The following is an 18,145-nucleotide window of genomic DNA, read 5'->3' as shown; positions in this document are numbered from 1 at the left end:
CAGTGGAGGAGAGAGATACATAGATTATCATCAAATAAAGTTGGAAATACCTGCTAGACAAATGTGCAGGCTATTACAGAAGCACCAGGGAGGCACACCCAATTCTGCCTGAAGGGATGCATTCTGCAAAGACTTCTAGAAGGTGAGGCCCAAGCTGAGACTTGAAGGAAGAGCCATTTTTGTAGGTTAGATAGGCTTACACAAATAGATGTTTCTAATCTGAATCAGTTTTGTACATTTAAAAAACCATGTAGGAAAGGCATTTACCTCTGATCTTTGTGTTAGCTGTTTGATCTAAAGTTATAAAATTGTATTTAAAAAAATTAGTAAGTTGGACTTTTCACTATAGACCATTGGCTTTCAAACTGTATTCTAGGAATCCTGGGATTTTTTTTGGTGGCAGGGAGGGTTTCTAGGGACCTCTGTCCAGACAGTGGTAGAGGCTGAGCAGATAGGACTCCAGGCCCTCACCAAAGAGCTTCACCGTTCTTCCTATTATATTTATTGGTGTTGTGTGTAATTTTTTTTTTTTAACTTAGAAAAAAGGGGCTCTGATATCGAAATGCGTTTCAAACTACAGAGGGAGACTCACTCCCCAGTGCAGCGGGTCTCATTGCATACTTGTCATCTAAGATTAATTTACTCAGTTGAATACTTTAAGCAAAGCACCAAAAATACTCCCACTCTAAGTTATCTTTGTCTGTTCTGCAGTCATGACCTTCACACCCCCCTACCGCCCTCAGGCAGCAACCTCGTAAAACAGAGGCAGATCTGAGAAAATTTATCACTACTCTAAAGACAACGTCCTTAAGAAGACGGCTTATTCATGGTGGGACAGAGGCACCTTTGTGTACAAAGACAGCAAATTATTATTAGAACAAATCTTGTTATAACAAAATACCTTCATATGGAATAGGTTTATAAGTCCTATTTATAAATCAATATTTCAAATAACATCTGAAGTAAAATTCTGGAACAGTGAATGAATGAGCAGTTCCTTCATGTGCAAGATACAAATATGCTTCTCTTTCATCTCAAACACAGGATGAGAACCTGATTTTCTAACAAGATTTTCACCTTTCAAATATATGTGCTTGTATCAAAATACATTGACTTGTTTTCATAGCTCCTTAAGTGTTAAGGAAGATTTTTCTAAATATTTATACAATGACTATCCTCATGCATCATTATAAAGCTGGGTTGAGAGAAGTAGATCTAGTCTCAGATGGGAAGAAAGCATCAGATTAAAAGAAAACACCAGATGAGCAGCTTCCCCAGGTCTTATCGGAAGCCAAGCAGGGAAGCTAGAACAAGTTCGAATCAATGCATTGAATGAACTAAAATCTGCAAGACAGCTTGCCCTGTTGAGCTGTGCACCTGAGGCCACTGCTCCTTAGACATGGGCATTTTTCCCAGGAGAAGCTACTAGGCTTCGGGTATACCCACGGGGAAAGGAGAATAAGAAGATGCAACTGCTAAGAATTTCTTATTGGAACCTTCCCCCGCCCACTGCTGCCGGGCTGTGCTTCTTCACACCCCTGTCACCTAGGCACAGAGCATATTCTCCCTGTGGATCCACACCTGGGTGAGCCTGCAGTGGCACCAACGGTTGGGTCAAGTGTCAAGGAGGTTTACTTTTCCACTGCTAAGTTGTTTACACTCATAACATGCAAGAACAAAAGGAACGTTACAGAAACCCATTGATGGATTTTCTAACCTGCTCAGAAAGGCAACAAATAAGTTAGTCAGTGAGGGGATAGGGGTCAGGAGCAAGAAAAAGCAGAGAAGAGCTGTAAGCAAGACACAGAGCAGAAATCCCACAACCTGCAAACTGTCTCCATTCTCACAAAAGTACTTCCTTTACGGAAAACTCGCTGCTCCCTGACATGATTAGTTTGGCTCACTTAGTAAGTCAACTGAACATGATTTACAGAAAGCTCTTGATCTAATTATTAAGAAATTATTATTGTTTTTGTTAGGGATGATAATGCATGATGGTTATATACATATACATAAAGTCCTTATCAGAGATACGTAGTGAAGTGACGGGATGCGTTGGATTTTCTTTAAGGTCCTCTGGCAAAAATGATGACAAGGGGGGGAAGATGAGACCAGCCAGTAGTTGAGCTGGGTGATGGGAATATGGGGGTTCATTACAGTAAACTCTCTACTTCTGTAAGTGTTTTTAATGTTCACAATAAAAAGTTAAATGATTTAAAAAATAGGTCTAAAACCACATCACGATAATACTCTTCCAGGTGGTTCCCACAGAAAAATGAAGGCAGGCTTTGATGCCTACCACTGAATTTCTCTGATTCAAACATATCATCGGTTGGAAGATCCACCATTCATTTAATAATCGTTTTTCGGAGGGAAATAAACACGCAACAATGAAATACACACTGATTATAAATTCTATTCCAATTTCAAAATTGTTGTTAATGTGCAACCGGACTGCAGTAATCCGGCAACTTCTTTGTCAACTGTTAATAGGAATCGTTGGGGCTTCCCTGGTGGCGCAGTGGATGAGAGTCTGCCTGCCAATGCAGGGGACACGGGTTCGAGCCCTGGTCTGGGAAGATCCCACATGCCGCGGAGCAACTAGGCCCGTGAGCCACAACTGCTGAGCCTGCGCGTCTGGAGCCTGTGCTCCTCAACAAGAGAGGCCGCGATAGTGAGAGGACCGCGCACCGCGATGAAGAGTGGCCCCCGCTTGCCACAACTAGAGAAAGCCCTCGCACAGAAACAAAGACCCAACACAGCCAAAAATAAATAAATTAATTTAAAAAAAAAAAAAAAAGAATCTTTGTTGTTAAAAGGCCAAGTCTGAAAAGAACGGTGTGCGGGGTCTCCGTTATTTAACTTAACCATCCTTTATTTGATCATTTATTTTAACCCATTAAATTGGGTTAATTGCTTTAGCGGCTGAAGGTTTGCCTTCCTAAAACCTAAGGGGGAAAGTGCGGGCTAACCAGGTCTAAGGATGTCAATAAGCTTGGCGCCTACAGGCCTAGACACGACCGGCCTTGTTTTAATCCTGTATGTTAATGAAAGTAATACGCCTGGAAGATTATAAATGCCCAAGGCACGCGTATCTGGGGATCTTGAAACTAGTTAGAATTTCTGTTCATTCCCTGAGAAGCAGCACCACTGCGGGAGCATCTTGGGGAAGAGAAACCGTGTCGGAAGCATGAGTCCACCCCAAGTTGGTCCAGAGGTGGAGGTCGCGGAGGCAGAGGTAGAGAAGGTGTTACAGCTGCCTGGCGGGGGGTGGGGGGGTGTCTTTTTTGGGCACCAGGGGCGTGTGGACTCGGCCCGAATCGCCCAGGTCTTCCACACGTTCCCGTTTGGGGTGAGGACCTGCAGGGCCTGCCCAGCGCTACAAAAGCATCCCCCACCGCCGGCCCCGGGGATCCGACCCCGGGCGCGTGCGCAGGCGCTGCGCCGCCGCACTTACTGTCCTCGGGCAGGCTGTTCTCGCGCTCCTCTCTCTCCATCTGCTGGCACCAGCCTTCCATGCGGTCCCGCTCCGCCTGGAGAAGCTTCAGAAACCAGTGGCCGTCCCGGTGGCACACTGACCTCTGCACGGCCTCCAGGGGGTCTTCGGTGATTGAGTCAATCCAGGGGTCTGGGGGCGGCAGAATGGAAGGGTCGAAATCCGCATCGAAGTCCTCGTCGGCCGCGCAGGCGTGGTAGTGGTTTCCTGAGCCCTGGATGCTGACCGTGGAGGTGCTGGCGTCCCGGGAGAACTGTCTGGCCACCGGGCCGGGGCACGAATTGTCCTCTATAGACTCCAGAGAGTTCTCCAGGTTATCGTGGAAGTCCAGGTCGGCCTGCACGGCCGTCGTCACGCTGTTGGATCGAGTGAACCTGCGGAAGCTTGGAGGGATAGAGAGAGACGTGTTAGTTCAAGGATGTTTCTCGAAGCAGAACTACATTCTGCGTCTCTTCGTGGGTGTGCAAGAGGGGGTCTCATCTTCTCAGTCTGCAGAGGTAGCCCTTGACGCCAGCGCATCGATTGCCCTGGCTCTAGTGTAAAGAACACAGAGCCGTCATCTCTGTTCAATATGGAATATGCAAGCGTATCTAGAGAAGGTTTAGAAGTGGACCACAGGCACCGCTCTCAAAGCCAGAATGATGTCCGGGGTTCAACTTCCTCCCCAAATCGGCAGTGGCTTGAATCCTGACATTCAGTGAGGGGTAAGTTTGGTGAGGGGTAAGGAAACAATTCAGTTATCTCTTAGTCTGCGTAATTTCCTTTGAAACAAGAGGAGAAAAAAAAAACCCAAAAAACCCGCCTGGGCTAAAACTATCTTGAATCCCACATAACCACATTTCCCAGGGACAGCTCTTACCTGAAAGCAAACTAAAATGTCATTAAGCTCCCCTTAACATTAAAGCTCCTTTCCCTGGGAAGGCTTCACCTGTCTCTTGATCATAGAAATCATCGTGATAATTTGATACAAAGCCTTTGGGGCAAAATCAGCTCAAGGTTCTAGAATTTTCCGGTATCATCCTTCCCTGCGCCTTTAATTTCCCTCTCCATAGTTCTTCTACCGAGGTGATAAAAGACAACTTGTTAACACCATTTTATATGGACATACAACCAAATGGTTCTAGATGTCTCTTGTTGACCCCTACCGCAAAGGTGAGGATGTATGGAAGGAGGGAGGGGTGGGGAAGGACAGGCGAGCAGTGAATTCTTTCTCAGACAAGGGGCAAGGGAAGGTGTGGGCCTGAAGTAATTTAAAACACACCACCAGGGCTTCCCTGGTGGCGCAGTGGTTGAGAATCTGCCTGCTAATGCAGGGGACACGGGTTCGAGCCCTGGTCTGGGAAGATCCCACGTGCCGCGGAGTGGCTGGGCCCGTGAGCCACAACTACTGAGCCTGCGCGTCTGGAGCCTGTGCCCCGCAACGGGAGGGGCCGCAATAGTGAAAGGCCCGCGCACCGCGAAGAGCGGACCCCGCACCGCGATGAAGAGTGGCCCCCGCTTGCCGCAACTGGAGAAAGCCCTCGCACGAACCGAAGACCCAACACAGCCAAAAATAAATAAATAAATAAATAAATAAAGTAGCTATAAAAAAAATAAATAAATAAATAAATTACTTTAAAACACACCACCAGAGAGCTTCATTGGCTCCTAGAGCAGACAGGAAATGATGATTTAACAGGATATAAGAGAATATGTATACTGAAGGCAGCATCAGGTATCTGTTACCCCCACTTTATACTTCTTTTGTTTTTAAGGTAACTTCCTGATCTAATATTTTATTTATTTTTTATTCTGAAGAAATATACGTAACATAAAATTTACTATTTTAACCATTTTTTTTTTTTTTTAATTAATTTATTTATTTATTTATTTATTTTTGGCTGTGTTGGGTCTTCGTTTCTGTGCGAGGGCTTTCTCTAGTTGTGGCAAGTGGGGGCCACTCCCCATCGCGGTGCACGGGCCCCTCACTATCGCGGCCTCTCCCGTTGCGGAACACAGGCTCCAGACGCACAGGCCCAGCAGCCGTGGCTCACGGGCCCAGTTGCTCCATGGCACGTGGGATCCTCCCAGACCAGGGCCCGAACCCGTGTCCCCCGTACTGGCAGGCGGATTCTCAACCACTGCGCCACCAGGGAAGCCCCTATTTTAACCATTTTTAAGTGTATGGTTCAGTGGCATTAAATACATTCACACTGTTGTACAACCATCACCACCATCCATCTCCAGAACCTTTTCATCTTCCCCAGTTGAAACTCTGTACCCGTTAAACAACTCCCCATTCCCCCTTCCTTCCAGCCTCTGGCAACCACAATTCCACTTTCTGTCTCTCTGAATTTGACTACTCTAGGTCCTTCATGTAAGTTGAGTCATACAGTATGTGTCTTTCTGTCACTGGCTTATTTCACTTAGCATGATGTCTTCAAGGTTCATCCATATTGTAGCATATGTCGGAATTTCCTTCCTATTTAAGGCTGAATAATATCCCATTATATGTATATAATGGGATATTATATATGTATATAATAATTATTTTTTCATCCATCAGTAGACATTTGGGTTGGTTCCACCTTTTGGCTATTGTGAATAATTCTGCTATGAACATGGGTGTACAAATAACTCTTTGAGACTCTGCTTTCAATTCTTCTGGGTATATACCCAGAAGTAGAATTTTTGAATTATGTGCTAATTCTGTTTTTAATTTTTTAAGGAGCTGTTTTCCCTAGCAGTTGTACCATTTTATCTTCCCACCAACAATACATGTTTTCCAATTTCTCCACATCCTTGCCAACAGTGATTTTCTGACTTTTTCTTTTCTTTTGGTTTTTTTAAAATTTTTATTGGAGTATAGTTGCTTTACAATATTGTGTTAGTTTCTACTGTACAGCAGAGTGAATCAGCTATACATATACGTATATCCCCTCTTTTTTGGATTTCTTTCCCATTTAGGTCACCACAGAGCACTGAGTAGTTTCCTGTGCTATACAGTAGGTTCTCATTAGTTATCTATTGTATACATAGTATCAATAGTGTATATATGTCAATCCCAATCTCCCAATTCATCCCCCCCCTTCCCCCTTGGTATCCATATGTTTGTTCTCTACGTCTGTGACTTTTTCGATAGTAGTCATCCTAACGGGTGTGAGGTGATATATTTTCTTGACTGGCTCATGATTATGCCATGTTAAGATGGTTTATTTGCTAGTTGATTTTCAGTTAATATTCAATAGTGCCAGCCTTAAAGGAGAATGCACTGAATAATGTCCATACAACATTTAATAAACCAGATTATATGTTTTTTTCTTAACTCTCGTGGAACACTCTATCAGAGCCAATTATTGCTAATATTCTGGTCCCTCAAAAATAAAGAATGAACAGACTGGAAGTCACAAAAAGGAGAGGGTACAATCATCTTAATCAGTCCATGTTTTCCCCCTAGAGAATAAATACCAAGAAAGTAAATGACTGCACAATTGATCTGTGTTCATTATTAGGATGATCACAATAATGTACATTGTGATTCTCACCATTCATTTTATGAAGATAGGCCCGCCAGAAAAGGCTGGCCCATCTCACTGTTGCTGTTTGCAAGAAGTTACTTCTGTGGAAGGTATCAGGCGTGGCCATTTTATAAGTTCTTTAACTCTGAAATGGGTCATAGGAAAAATTGCTCAGTGTGAAAGTCTGAAAGAATGTCCTTCCTTGTACTAGCAGTGAAAGCAAGAACAATTGTGCTACCGCGATTCTTCCAATAACCACTGGCTTCTTGGCTGCAAGAGGCCATTTCTGCCTTCTTCTTGTTCATCCACCAACACGTTAAATGATGTCTGAAGCTGAGCCTTCTCTCCAGCTGCATGTGTGCGAATTGGTTGACTTTCCTCACAACAGTTGACATTCTGCCTGTTCCACTAACACAAAATCCCAGCCACGAAAACACTCGGCTCCCCTCTCCAAGATCATGGGCTGCCAGAGGCATTCCATTTCCAAACTTAAGGAAGGCCCAGCGCCTTATTGTTTCCAGTCAGAGCAAACTAGCCAGAGACCGAGTCTGTTCCACACACAAATCACAATGACCCACTTTCCTTGTGCCTCTGTTTTTATCTACACAAAACCGTACCACCAGCATTCCTGACAGAGGGCTCCTGGCTATATGAATCTTGTAAAGTATCCACCTTCTTCAGAAAAATTACTTGGCAGGAGATGAGTAGAAGTTTCCAGGTTAGTCACCCAGAAAGAAAGAAAAGTTAAGTAAAATTAAAATGGTTTGGGATTAAAAGCGGTGCCTTTGAACTCAGGCAGCCCTGTCCGGGCTACACTGTTTCTCTCAATTAAGTTCCTTAAGCAAGCGCTTTCTTCTACCCTGAGTTTTCAAAGAATGTTCTGCTCTACGAAACGCTTTATGTCTTTCATGTGCAGAGTTCCTTCTGGGTGAAGGGTGCAATCAAGTTGTTGTTGTTTAAAAGTTTTGATAGGAACACAGAGGGAGTCATTGGGTTCACTTCTGTGTTTCTGAAGAGAATAGATCAGTTGCTGGTGGATGGTATAAACCTGAAAGCTGAACCCCGTGGCCTGCTGTTTGCAAACCCACAATTTCCAGTCTTGAAGCTTCTTTGGTCCTTGATGCCCTAAAGGCAAAATGTGTGATAATTACAACTTCTGAAAAGGACCGGCCAGTATTCTGGCCAAAGGAGCAGAAAACCATGAAACCAAAGACTGGACCAACCACTACGGGGTACAATACCTTGTCTGTTTTGAAGGCAAGAGGAAAGGCACTTGTGGGCATTCACCTCTGCTGTTGCTTTGTGCTCTTTCTATGAAACGAGTTTATATTTCTTGTTTATTTATTTATTTATTTACTTTTGGCTGCATTGGGTCTTTGTTGCTGCGCGCGGGCTTTCTCTAGTTGTGGCGAGCCGGGGCTACTCTTTGTTACGGTGCACAGGCTGCTTATTGCGGTGGCTTCTCTTGTCGCAGAGCACGGGCTCTAGGCATGCGGGCTTCAGTAGTTGTGGCACGTGGGCTCAGTAGTTGTGGCTCGTGGGCTCTAGAGCGCAGGCTCAGTAGTTGTGGCGCACGGGCTTAGTTGCTCCGCGGCATGTGGGATCTCCCCGGACCAGGGCTCGAACCCGTGTCTCCTGCATTGGCAGGCGGATTCTTAACCACGGCGCCACCAGGGAAGCCCGAGTTTATATTTCTGATGAGAGGATTTTGTGCCCTGCTCCCACCACTTTTCTGTCCAGCAGATTACAAATCAGTGAACAGAGGGTAAACCTCAGAGGCCCATTCTCATCCCCCCTGTCTGATGGGGCTGTATTTAAACAAAATAAGTCATGAATGAAAACTAAGCACAGTCTATATCTTTAGAACGCACATGCTCTGTTCCTGCAAGTTCAACTATCTGAGACTCAAGCCATAAACTTATCTGAGGGAGACTCCCTCAGTCACACCCGTTACAGAATCCTCTGGCTCCTGGTTCTCTTCTCCATCCCTCTCATCCACATAATGGTTGCTTTTCAGGGCTAAATCTAGTTTCAAAGAAAAAAACGCTAGTCCTACGCTGTTCTTTCTTCTTTAGACATTTTTCCCATGCCTGCTGTCAAGGCTGAATATATGTGGAAATCGAAAATGCTTTTCTTCAAAAGTGCGCCATCTTGGTCTCTTGGGAAATGGCACTTAACTGATGTAAAAATCCAGTATGTCTCATTACATAAAACGAAAGATAGATCAAAAGGTAGGCAAGGGGGGTGAGGAGATTGAGATCAAGAATTAAGACTTTTCCTAACAAAGAGGTTCACTCTGTCAGACGAGCTTCCCAGTTAGAACAGAGCACAGAGGAACCTGCATGTCATGCAACCCTGCTCACAAGTTCAGTGGGAAAAAACTGCCCTGCTGCTTATTTGTATGTGGTTAGCACTGTCCTATTGACAGATTGTAAAACTGCCTCAACACAAGCATCCATTGGTTATTTAAAACCCTCCACGTTCATCATACTTTTGCCTGAAGCTCTCTTTAAGCAAAGAAAATTAGAATAGGTTTTCTACATGAAGACTCTCTCTAGGCCAAATAATTGTAATGCATTTGTCAAATAAAAGAAAGGGAGGGAATGGAAAGTGATGAGAGCGGGCTTGGTATCACCTGATAGTGTCTGCGAGGGTCCAACATTTGGCCGTTCTCCCCTTAGTACCAGCGGGGCAGGTGCTGTATCCTTGATGGGTGTCACTATGGGAACCTTGGTTGGGAGCCTCAACAAAACATCCTTGAGCTGACTGTGCCCCAGAAGGAATGGCTTTCCCTCAGCAACCAGAACATTAGGTCATTCGATGACTCCTGACCCCAGGTAATGAACAAAAGCCTGAGAAGTCTCACTCACAATTCTCTGTTATTGAGTCTTGTTTTGGGGTCAAATGGGGGCCATAGGCTTGTGAGTAAAATGGTTATTTTTCTTTTTGCCAACTAAATTATCTTGAAAAGCATGTAAAAAGGAAGAAAGAAAGAGGGAGGGAGGAGGAGGAGAAAGGGAGGGAGGGAGAGAGTGAAGAGGGAAGGAAGGAAGGAAAGAAGGACAGAAGGAAGGAAAGAAGGAAAGAAGGAAGGAAGGAGGGAAGGAAGGAGAGAGAAAGAAAGAAAGAAACAAAGAAAGAAACAAAGAAAGAAAAGAAAGGAAGAAAGAAAAGATGTATGAGGCATATCGGGAATTATGCCAAGTTTCAGGCTTTTGAAATTTGAATTGCATGAATGCCACACCTTTAAAAGTCAGGTGTACTGGAAGAACTATTTGGCTAGGTTATGGTATTGTTAACTTGGCAAAGAAAAGAGATTGTTTGTCAAGTATAATATGGAGAGTGAGTGCTAGGCTTTGTCATACTCCAAGGAAGCTGTGAGGAGTGGGATTGATCCAAAGCTTCTGGGTTGGCAAAGGCTGGATGTTTTTGACTGCCGAAGTTCTTGCCAAGTCTGTGGTCCCTGAACTGGCTGTCAGAAGATGCTGCCTCCATTTTGGCTTTTTGTTTTTAACATTCTGCTTAGTTGAAAAGGCACAAATCACTACAAGCCCAAATGTTTACATATTTAAGTCACTTACAATCAAAAGAGATCTTTTGTAGCAGTTGACATGGTGTTAAAAGAGAAAACAATGCTCCCTTTCCACATGCTTGTTCCACCCAGTTATGAGGCCACAAGCTTTAACGTGTGAAGTAAGGGAGATGTTAAAAACTCAGAATTGTATGGAAATAGAGGTAATTTTGGTGAAAAATCAAAAGTAGGCTATTGTTTCTAGAAATGGGGAGCAGCTCTCGTAATAGATGCTAGTGCTTTCCTTCCACACCTGTGACTCAATCTCTGCATTCACAAACCTGCTGACATGGCAGGTGTCATTCACAAGCACATTTTTTCCTTTTTGCCACACCGTACGGCTTGCGGGATCTTAGTTCCCCCACAAGGGATTGAACCCAGGGCCCCGGCAGTGAAAGCACTGAGTCCTAACCACTGGACCGCCAGGGAATTCCCCACAAGCACATTTTGATGCCAGCATTTACCCCCCTAACTATTAAGTGTGTCCTCGAGGTCTGTGCATTATTTTGTAACATAGGAGAGAAGGAGATGGTTCCACCAATTGGGGATAAGAAAGACCAGAAGCTATTATGCAAATCACCAAAACACCCATCTGCTCTCATCCCCATCCCATAAATGAAGCATAGATGAAAAGATCTTGGCTTTCCCTTTGCATATCCACACCTCCAAACACGCACATCCTGCTCTAGACAGTCACTGTTTTCCAACTTCATCTATTTAACAAAGGAATGGAGTGGGGGTGAGGGAGTTGAAGAGGGAGGAAAAGGCCACAGAGTGACTTACTATCCATTTATTCCGGGATGAGTTTTCTCCTCTCATTCCCTGGTCTCTGAAGGTAAATAGTCCTTGCAGTAACAATGACTCTCACTTGGATGAGCTCCAGATAAATAGGCCAGACAGTTAAGAAGTAGTTTACGAAGACATAAATGGAAGTATTAAATACACATACACTAGGAAAATAACATTCTGGAGTCTCCTTGCCAGAAAATTGCTGTGAGACCAGTAGCTTCTCTCTGTACAACCACTAAAGACATGTCGCTTTATCAACTTGACAATGTTAATAAATAACGCAAAAGTACACCATTGCAAAGCTTCTAGCTCCCCTTAACCCTTTCAATTGTGAAGACCAAAAATTATTGCTTTATAAATTGTTCCAAAACACATATAAATATCTAACCTTATAAAAGATATTTGAGTGGGGATGGGGGCAGGAAGCCAGAACCCATACCACACACTTATCCACATTTATCTCTTGTTTCTGAACTAGAGATTATGCGAGCAATATAGCAACCTGGGAAATAGGGCAACAAGCAGAAAGGCAAGACCCAGGAGACTGGGCCTAGACCTTCAACTAAAAGTCTCCATCTGCGTGTAATGCTACTTTAAAATTGAGGGAACACTGCTGGAATGTTGAATCAGAGAACATATGCCTAAAAGAGGCTACTGGTGTTCATTGTATCCAACTTGTAAACTTTAGATATGGAAAGGTGAAGTTACTTTTAATTTGGATGTCTTTGATTGGAATGCTCTTTCTTTCCCCATGATTTCCATACATTCCAGTACATTCCATGACCTTCCAATCAGAGAATAGTGCTAAATGACAGGGCTTACCCTACCTACAAGACAAATAAAACCTACAGTGATGATTTCTGCTTCTGGCCAAGATGGAGTAAGAATGACTGAATTTATTTACACTTCTATCTGAAACAACTGTAAAAGAAGATTTACATACCAAAAAACTGGTATTTATATGATCCATCAGTGGATAATTGGAAGCTGACATTAAAATAATACCTTTTACAACAGCAAGAAAAATACGAAATATCAGTGAGCAAAGCTGACAGAATATGTGCAGGACCTAAAATAGCTGTAAAAAAAGAGCTTTAAAAAGAAGGAAGTTGGTGGTCTTACACTACCTGATTTCAAGACTTATTATAAAGCTACAATAGTCAAGACGGTGTGGCATTGGCATAAAGATGGACACTTAGATCAATGGAACAACATAGAGAATGCAAAAATATGTCCATTTTTATAAATCAATAAATATTTGAGAAAAGGTACAAAGGATATTCATATGCAAAAAATTTTATCCATACCTTGCACCATATATAAAAATTAACTCAAATATAGGTCATAGACCATGAAATCTAAAACTATAAACATTCTGGAAGAAAACATAGAAAAACTTTGTCACCTTGAATTAGCCAAAGATTTCTTAGATATGACACTGAAAGCACAATCCATAAAAGAAAAACGGGACTTTGTTAAAATTATGAATTACTGCTTTTCAACTCTGAGAGAATGAAAAGACAAGCCACAGACAAGGAGAAAATATTTGCAAATCTCCTGTCTGATAAAGAATGTGCATCCAGAAGGTAAAGTACTCTCACAACTCAATAATAATATATATAAAACCAGCTCTGTTTTTAAAGATTTGAAAAGACATTTCACTAAAGAAGATATATGGGGCTTCCCTGGTGGCGCAGTGGTTGAGAATCTGCCTGCCAATGCAGGGGACACAGGTTCGAACCCTGGTCTGGGAAGATCCCACATGCCGCGGAGCAACTGGGCCCGTGAGCCACAATTACTGAGCCTGTGCGTCTGGAGCCTGTGCTCCGCAACAAGAGAGGTCGCGACAGTGAGAGGCCCACGCACCGCGATGAAGAGTGGCGCCCGCTCACCACAACTAGAGAAAGCACTCGCACAGTAACAAAGACCCAACACAGCCAAAAATAAAATAAAATAAATAAATAAAAATTAAAAAAAAAAGAAGATATATGGATAGAAAATAAGCTCATGAAAAGATGTTCAACATCATTATGCATTAGGGAAATGCAAATTAAAACCACAGTGAGAGAATACCACGTATCTATTAACATTTCTAAAATTAAAAAGACCGACCATACCAAATATTGACAATAATACGGAGCAACTGGAACTCTTACATGGTAGGGATAATATGAAACAAAGGAACTTGCACACAGTAGGAATGTAAAATGTATACCACTTTGGAAAACTCTTTGGCTGTTTTTTAAAACATTAAATGTTCACATCCCGTTAGACCCAACCCACTCCTAGGTTTTTACCTAAGAGAAATGAAAGCATATGTTAGATTAGTACACAATGTTCATAGCAGCTTTACTGAATAACTCCAAACTGGAGATGATCTAAGTGTTCATCAACAGGTCACTGAATAAACAAATTTGGTATATCCATACATTGGAATCCTAATTTGCAGTAAAAGGTTCAGACTATTGATACATGCAAAGCATGGATGAACCTCAAAGTCCTTATGCCAACTGAGAGGAACCAGGCCAAAAAGAATTACGTACTGCAAGATTTTATTTCAATAAAATTCTGGAAAATGCAAACAAGTGACAGCAAGTGGGGAAAGTGGTAGGGGAGGAGGAGTGGGTGGGAAGGAGGGAGTGACTATATAGGAGGAGACTTGTGGGAGTGATGGATGTGTTCTCTATTTTGGTGGTGGTGATAGTTTCATTTCACATATATATATAGATTTGACAAATATATGTCAAAATTTATCAAAGTGTACACTTTACATATGTACAGTTTACTGTATGTTCACTAACTTCAATAAAGCTGTTAAAACAAAAAAAGTACATGATGGGATTTGGGGAGGTATCTGTGCTCTCAAGTGCCTCCCTCTCAGTGTAAAGTGGTACAGATTTTTTTTTCAGGAGCTATTTGCAAATGGTTATCAAGAACATTAAAAAATGTTATAATTCTTAGACCCAGGAATTCCATTTCAGGAAATGGGATCATCTGAAATAGTGAAAATACATACTGTACAAAGATATTTATCACAATATTATATATTATTATTTTGATCAGTCCACTTTTTATGTTTATACATGCACAGTTTTAAAATATCAAATGGTTTTTACAAGGCTGGCTATGAAAAATAGAAATTCCTGGCCCACTTACGTAACAATTTACTGCTCCAGAGGCAGCCACTTATAAACACTATTTCTAAATAACAAAAATTGCTATTTTTTTATATTCAGCATTTGTCCATAGGAAAGATGAAGATTTAGATTTCTCTCACCTCATCATCGTTCTTCCTTCCTCTCTCAGTGTCTCTGTCTCTGTCTCTGTCTCTCTCTCTCACACACACACACACATAAATTCATTTCTGGTCTGTTCCTGTATTTTTCCATTCTCCTGATATACTTGCATTGTAAATTTGGACCAATATTCAGACCTTGCCTTTTATGGCCACATTGTTATGACCAGAAAATAGTATTCACAGCTGACCATGTGTTACGGGCTGAATTGTGTGCTCCTCCCACAAATTCCTGTTGAAGTTCTAATTCCCCGTACCTCAGAATGTGACTGTATTTGGAGATAGGGCCTTTAAAGAGGTAATTAAAGTAAAAGGAAGTCATATGGTTGGGCCCTAATTCAGTGTAACTGATATCCTCATACAAAGAGGAAATTTTGACACAGACAGACACAGAGGGAAGAACATCTGAAGACAGGAAGGAGATGGCCACCTACAAACCAAAGGCTGCAGAAGAAACCAACCTTCCCGACACCTTGATCTTGGACTTCTAGCCTCCAGAACTGTGAGGAAATAAATTTCTGTTGTTTAAGCCACCCAGTCTGTGATACTTTGTTATGGCAGCCCTAGCAAACAAATATGCCATATTAAATTCTACTTCCTGCACATTTTTTTCCTTTTAAAAATTTGCTTAATTTTTATATACTTAGCACTTAATCCTCAAAATTCCTCCAGGTATGTAAATGTCCCCTCCATGCATTGAAACAGATTAGGAATTCTACCAGTCTTCCTGAAGAAATCTTTCACAGCTTCTGACCTGCTCCCTCTCACCTGGTCACTCCCCAGACCTGCTGCACCACCATTGTCTGGGGATTCCTTTTCTCCATCATCCTTTCCTTTCCCCCTTTCTTGTTCTGGATGTGTTTCCTGAATTCTATATTTACTTCTTTCTTTGCTTTTCTCCTTTTTGTACGTTTTTCTAGAAATGTCTTCACATGTACCTTCCAACTCTTCTGTTGGGTTTTCCAGTTCTCTGTTTTTAATTTTTTTTAAATATAAATTTATTTATTTATTTATTTTTGGCTGCGTTGGGTCTTCGTTGCTAGGCACGGGCTTTCTCTAGTTGCGGCGAGTGGGGGCTAGTCTTCAGTTGTGGAGCACGGGCTCTAGGTGCATGGGCTTCAGTAGTTGTGGCACGCGGGCTCAGTAGTTGTGGCGCATTGGGCTTAGTTGCTCTGCGGCATGTGGGATCTCCCCGGACCAGGGCTCGAACCCGTGTCCCCTGCATTGGCAGGCGGATTCTTAACCACTGCACCACCAGGGAAGTCCCAGATAGGAGACTTTTCAGCCAACTTTGAGCTGGGATAGCACATCACCAGGACCCAAAGAAGGAGAAAAATCAGTTTATCTGCAATGAACAAATAAACCTATGCGACACAGGAAAGCAGTAATAATGATTAAATCAACAACATCATTTCTTTTTCAAGTTCCACTTGAGTAAAAGGAGCAATTGCATTTTTTAATCAGTCTTTTTGAAAATGTTCCTCTTAAACAAATGAAGTGTTTCCCTTACTGCATGTAAGCCCCTCATTTTTTGTTTCTGTCTTGACCAGACAAGATTTATTAACTTGTGTTTCACCGTCCTTGGGCCCCACTCTACCACATGCCTCCTTGAAAGGCATAGTAAAAGCCTCTGGAGAAGTCTGTGCCTTGGTGAGGGGCTCATCCACTGCGATCCTCAGTGTCAGGTGATCTGACTGGGCTTTCACCTGCAAAATCCCTGATGGTGGTTTCTTTGGATCTTTGGGCTCAGACTGGTCCGCTCTCCCACCATAGACTGTTCCATATGCCCGCATAGCGGGAACGTGGCTGCCGGGATTCTGGGAGCTGAGTGAACATAGAACGCTTAGGGCAGGTGCCTCAACATTATGTTTGTGAATTTTCATTTATCCTCCTATTTTCATTACAGCAAACTGCCCTCAACTGTGCCGCTGTCCTCCAGACCCAGGACCCTTTGTTTTAGCCTCTGAAGGGAAGCCTCCAGTCTCCTGCCAGAGTGGGGAAGGGCTGTCTGTCACTTGACTGCAGATTCAGGCAGCTTTTAGCTCCACCTTCACCCCTACATCCAGTGCTGTCAATGCCTTTTGTGGGTTCTGAAACTTAAATTGAATTACATCTTAGATTTCTGCATCACTGGCTTTAGATTCAGCTGTTTCTGGTCGCCTAAGTCAGATATCACTTGTCTATCTGCCTTCCAGCTTTCACAATTTTGCTGTTGTATTTTTTCCTCTCTTGTTCTCTTCATCCTTGACAGTTTGTGCCAAAACAAACACAAAATCCTTTTACTGTCATTTAGTTTCAGAAGGTCTCAAAGATCGATGTGTATATTTTTTTTGCCACCTTTAATCAAAAGTCAATCTAGAAATAATGTAGATATTCAACAGGGAGAGAAAGGGGAAGCAAATTATGGTCCACCCATATTCTTGAATATTGTGTAACCATGAAAAGAAGTATTTGTCATGAATTTTTAATAATGATAAAGCTCTTGTACTAGTTGGTTTTTAAAACATTACTGAATTTTATACATAGGATGATTTCAACAACTTTCAAAATGTTCATGGAAAAAGCATGGGTAAAAATATACCCCTTTATTAGTTCATGGTTAATGGATGGGATTATGGGAAATTTTATTTTATTTCTGTAATTTATAAATTTTCATAATGTATAAATACTATCTTTTCTTATCATTAAGTATATTAATAATACACAATTGTTATAGAAAAGATAGATAACACTTAAAAAGATATCTATCTCTCCATCCACACGGATAATCACAGTTTTTTCAATTGCTCCAAAGTCCATCAGCGACTTATATAAACTGTTAACACACTGCTGTATGTTTTCCTGCAAGTAAATCTGCATGCTATTTTTATAACGAAAATGATAATATTCTTCCTCTTTGTGTCCACTGTTAAGAGTCTTGGAGTCACTTAGTGGGCTAATGTAAGAAAGTCTAGTTTGAACTACTGTTGAAATACAATTGTTACTTGGAAGGAAAGAGGAGATCCATGGGAGTCTTTTAGCTTTTTCACCTTAGTCAATAGAAAGGGTTGGTTTACTAGATTTGCTAATTATCAGCTTGAAAGACAAGAAGACCTCATGCAAACTCCTGGGGAGCAGTCCAAAGGATGGGAGAGAATGGGGGTGGGATGCTTGGAGGCCCTGGGATAGAGCTGCAGCTGAGGGGAGTGTCTCTGGGAGAGGGGTTGGCAAGACGTGCCTGCTTTGCTTAGGATCAGTCCTGCAGAGCAGCAAAAATATGCCATGTGGATCCTATCAAATAATCCTACTAGCTGACCCGTGAAACAGGAATTGGGGACAGCTAGATAATGTTGGATGGAGAGGAGGCATTTCTTTTTTTTTTTTTAACTTTTTTTTTTTTTTTTAATTTATTTATTTTGGCTGCGTTGCGTTTTCATTGCTGGGCATGGGCTTCCTCTGGTTGCGGTGAGCTGGGGCTACTCTTTGTTGTGGTGCGCGGGCTTCTCATTGTGGTGGCT

At 42.3% G+C, this 18,145-nt stretch overlaps 1 protein-coding gene across 7 annotated transcripts in view; it reads right to left on the bottom strand.

Annotated features, from left to right (window-relative positions):
• Positions 1-18,145, bottom strand: part of DLGAP1 (DLG associated protein 1) — an 869,846-nt gene that overhangs the window by 24,402 nt on the left and 827,299 nt on the right. For all 7 annotated transcript variants that reach the window (XM_036822899.1, XM_036822900.1, XM_036822903.1 and 4 more), the window contains one exon: positions 3,458-3,879. In XM_036822899.1, coding sequence (XP_036678794.1) covers positions 3,458-3,879 — 422 coding nt within the window. The remainder of the gene's footprint in view (positions 1-3,457; positions 3,880-18,145) is intronic.

Source organism: Balaenoptera musculus, chromosome 14 (genome assembly GCF_009873245.2).
Source record: "Balaenoptera musculus isolate JJ_BM4_2016_0621 chromosome 14, mBalMus1.pri.v3, whole genome shotgun sequence".
Lineage (NCBI taxonomy): Eukaryota > Metazoa > Chordata > Mammalia > Artiodactyla > Balaenopteridae > Balaenoptera > Balaenoptera musculus.
The sequence above is the reverse complement of the archived record's forward strand: the minus strand, read 5'-3'. Positions and strand labels throughout refer to the sequence as shown.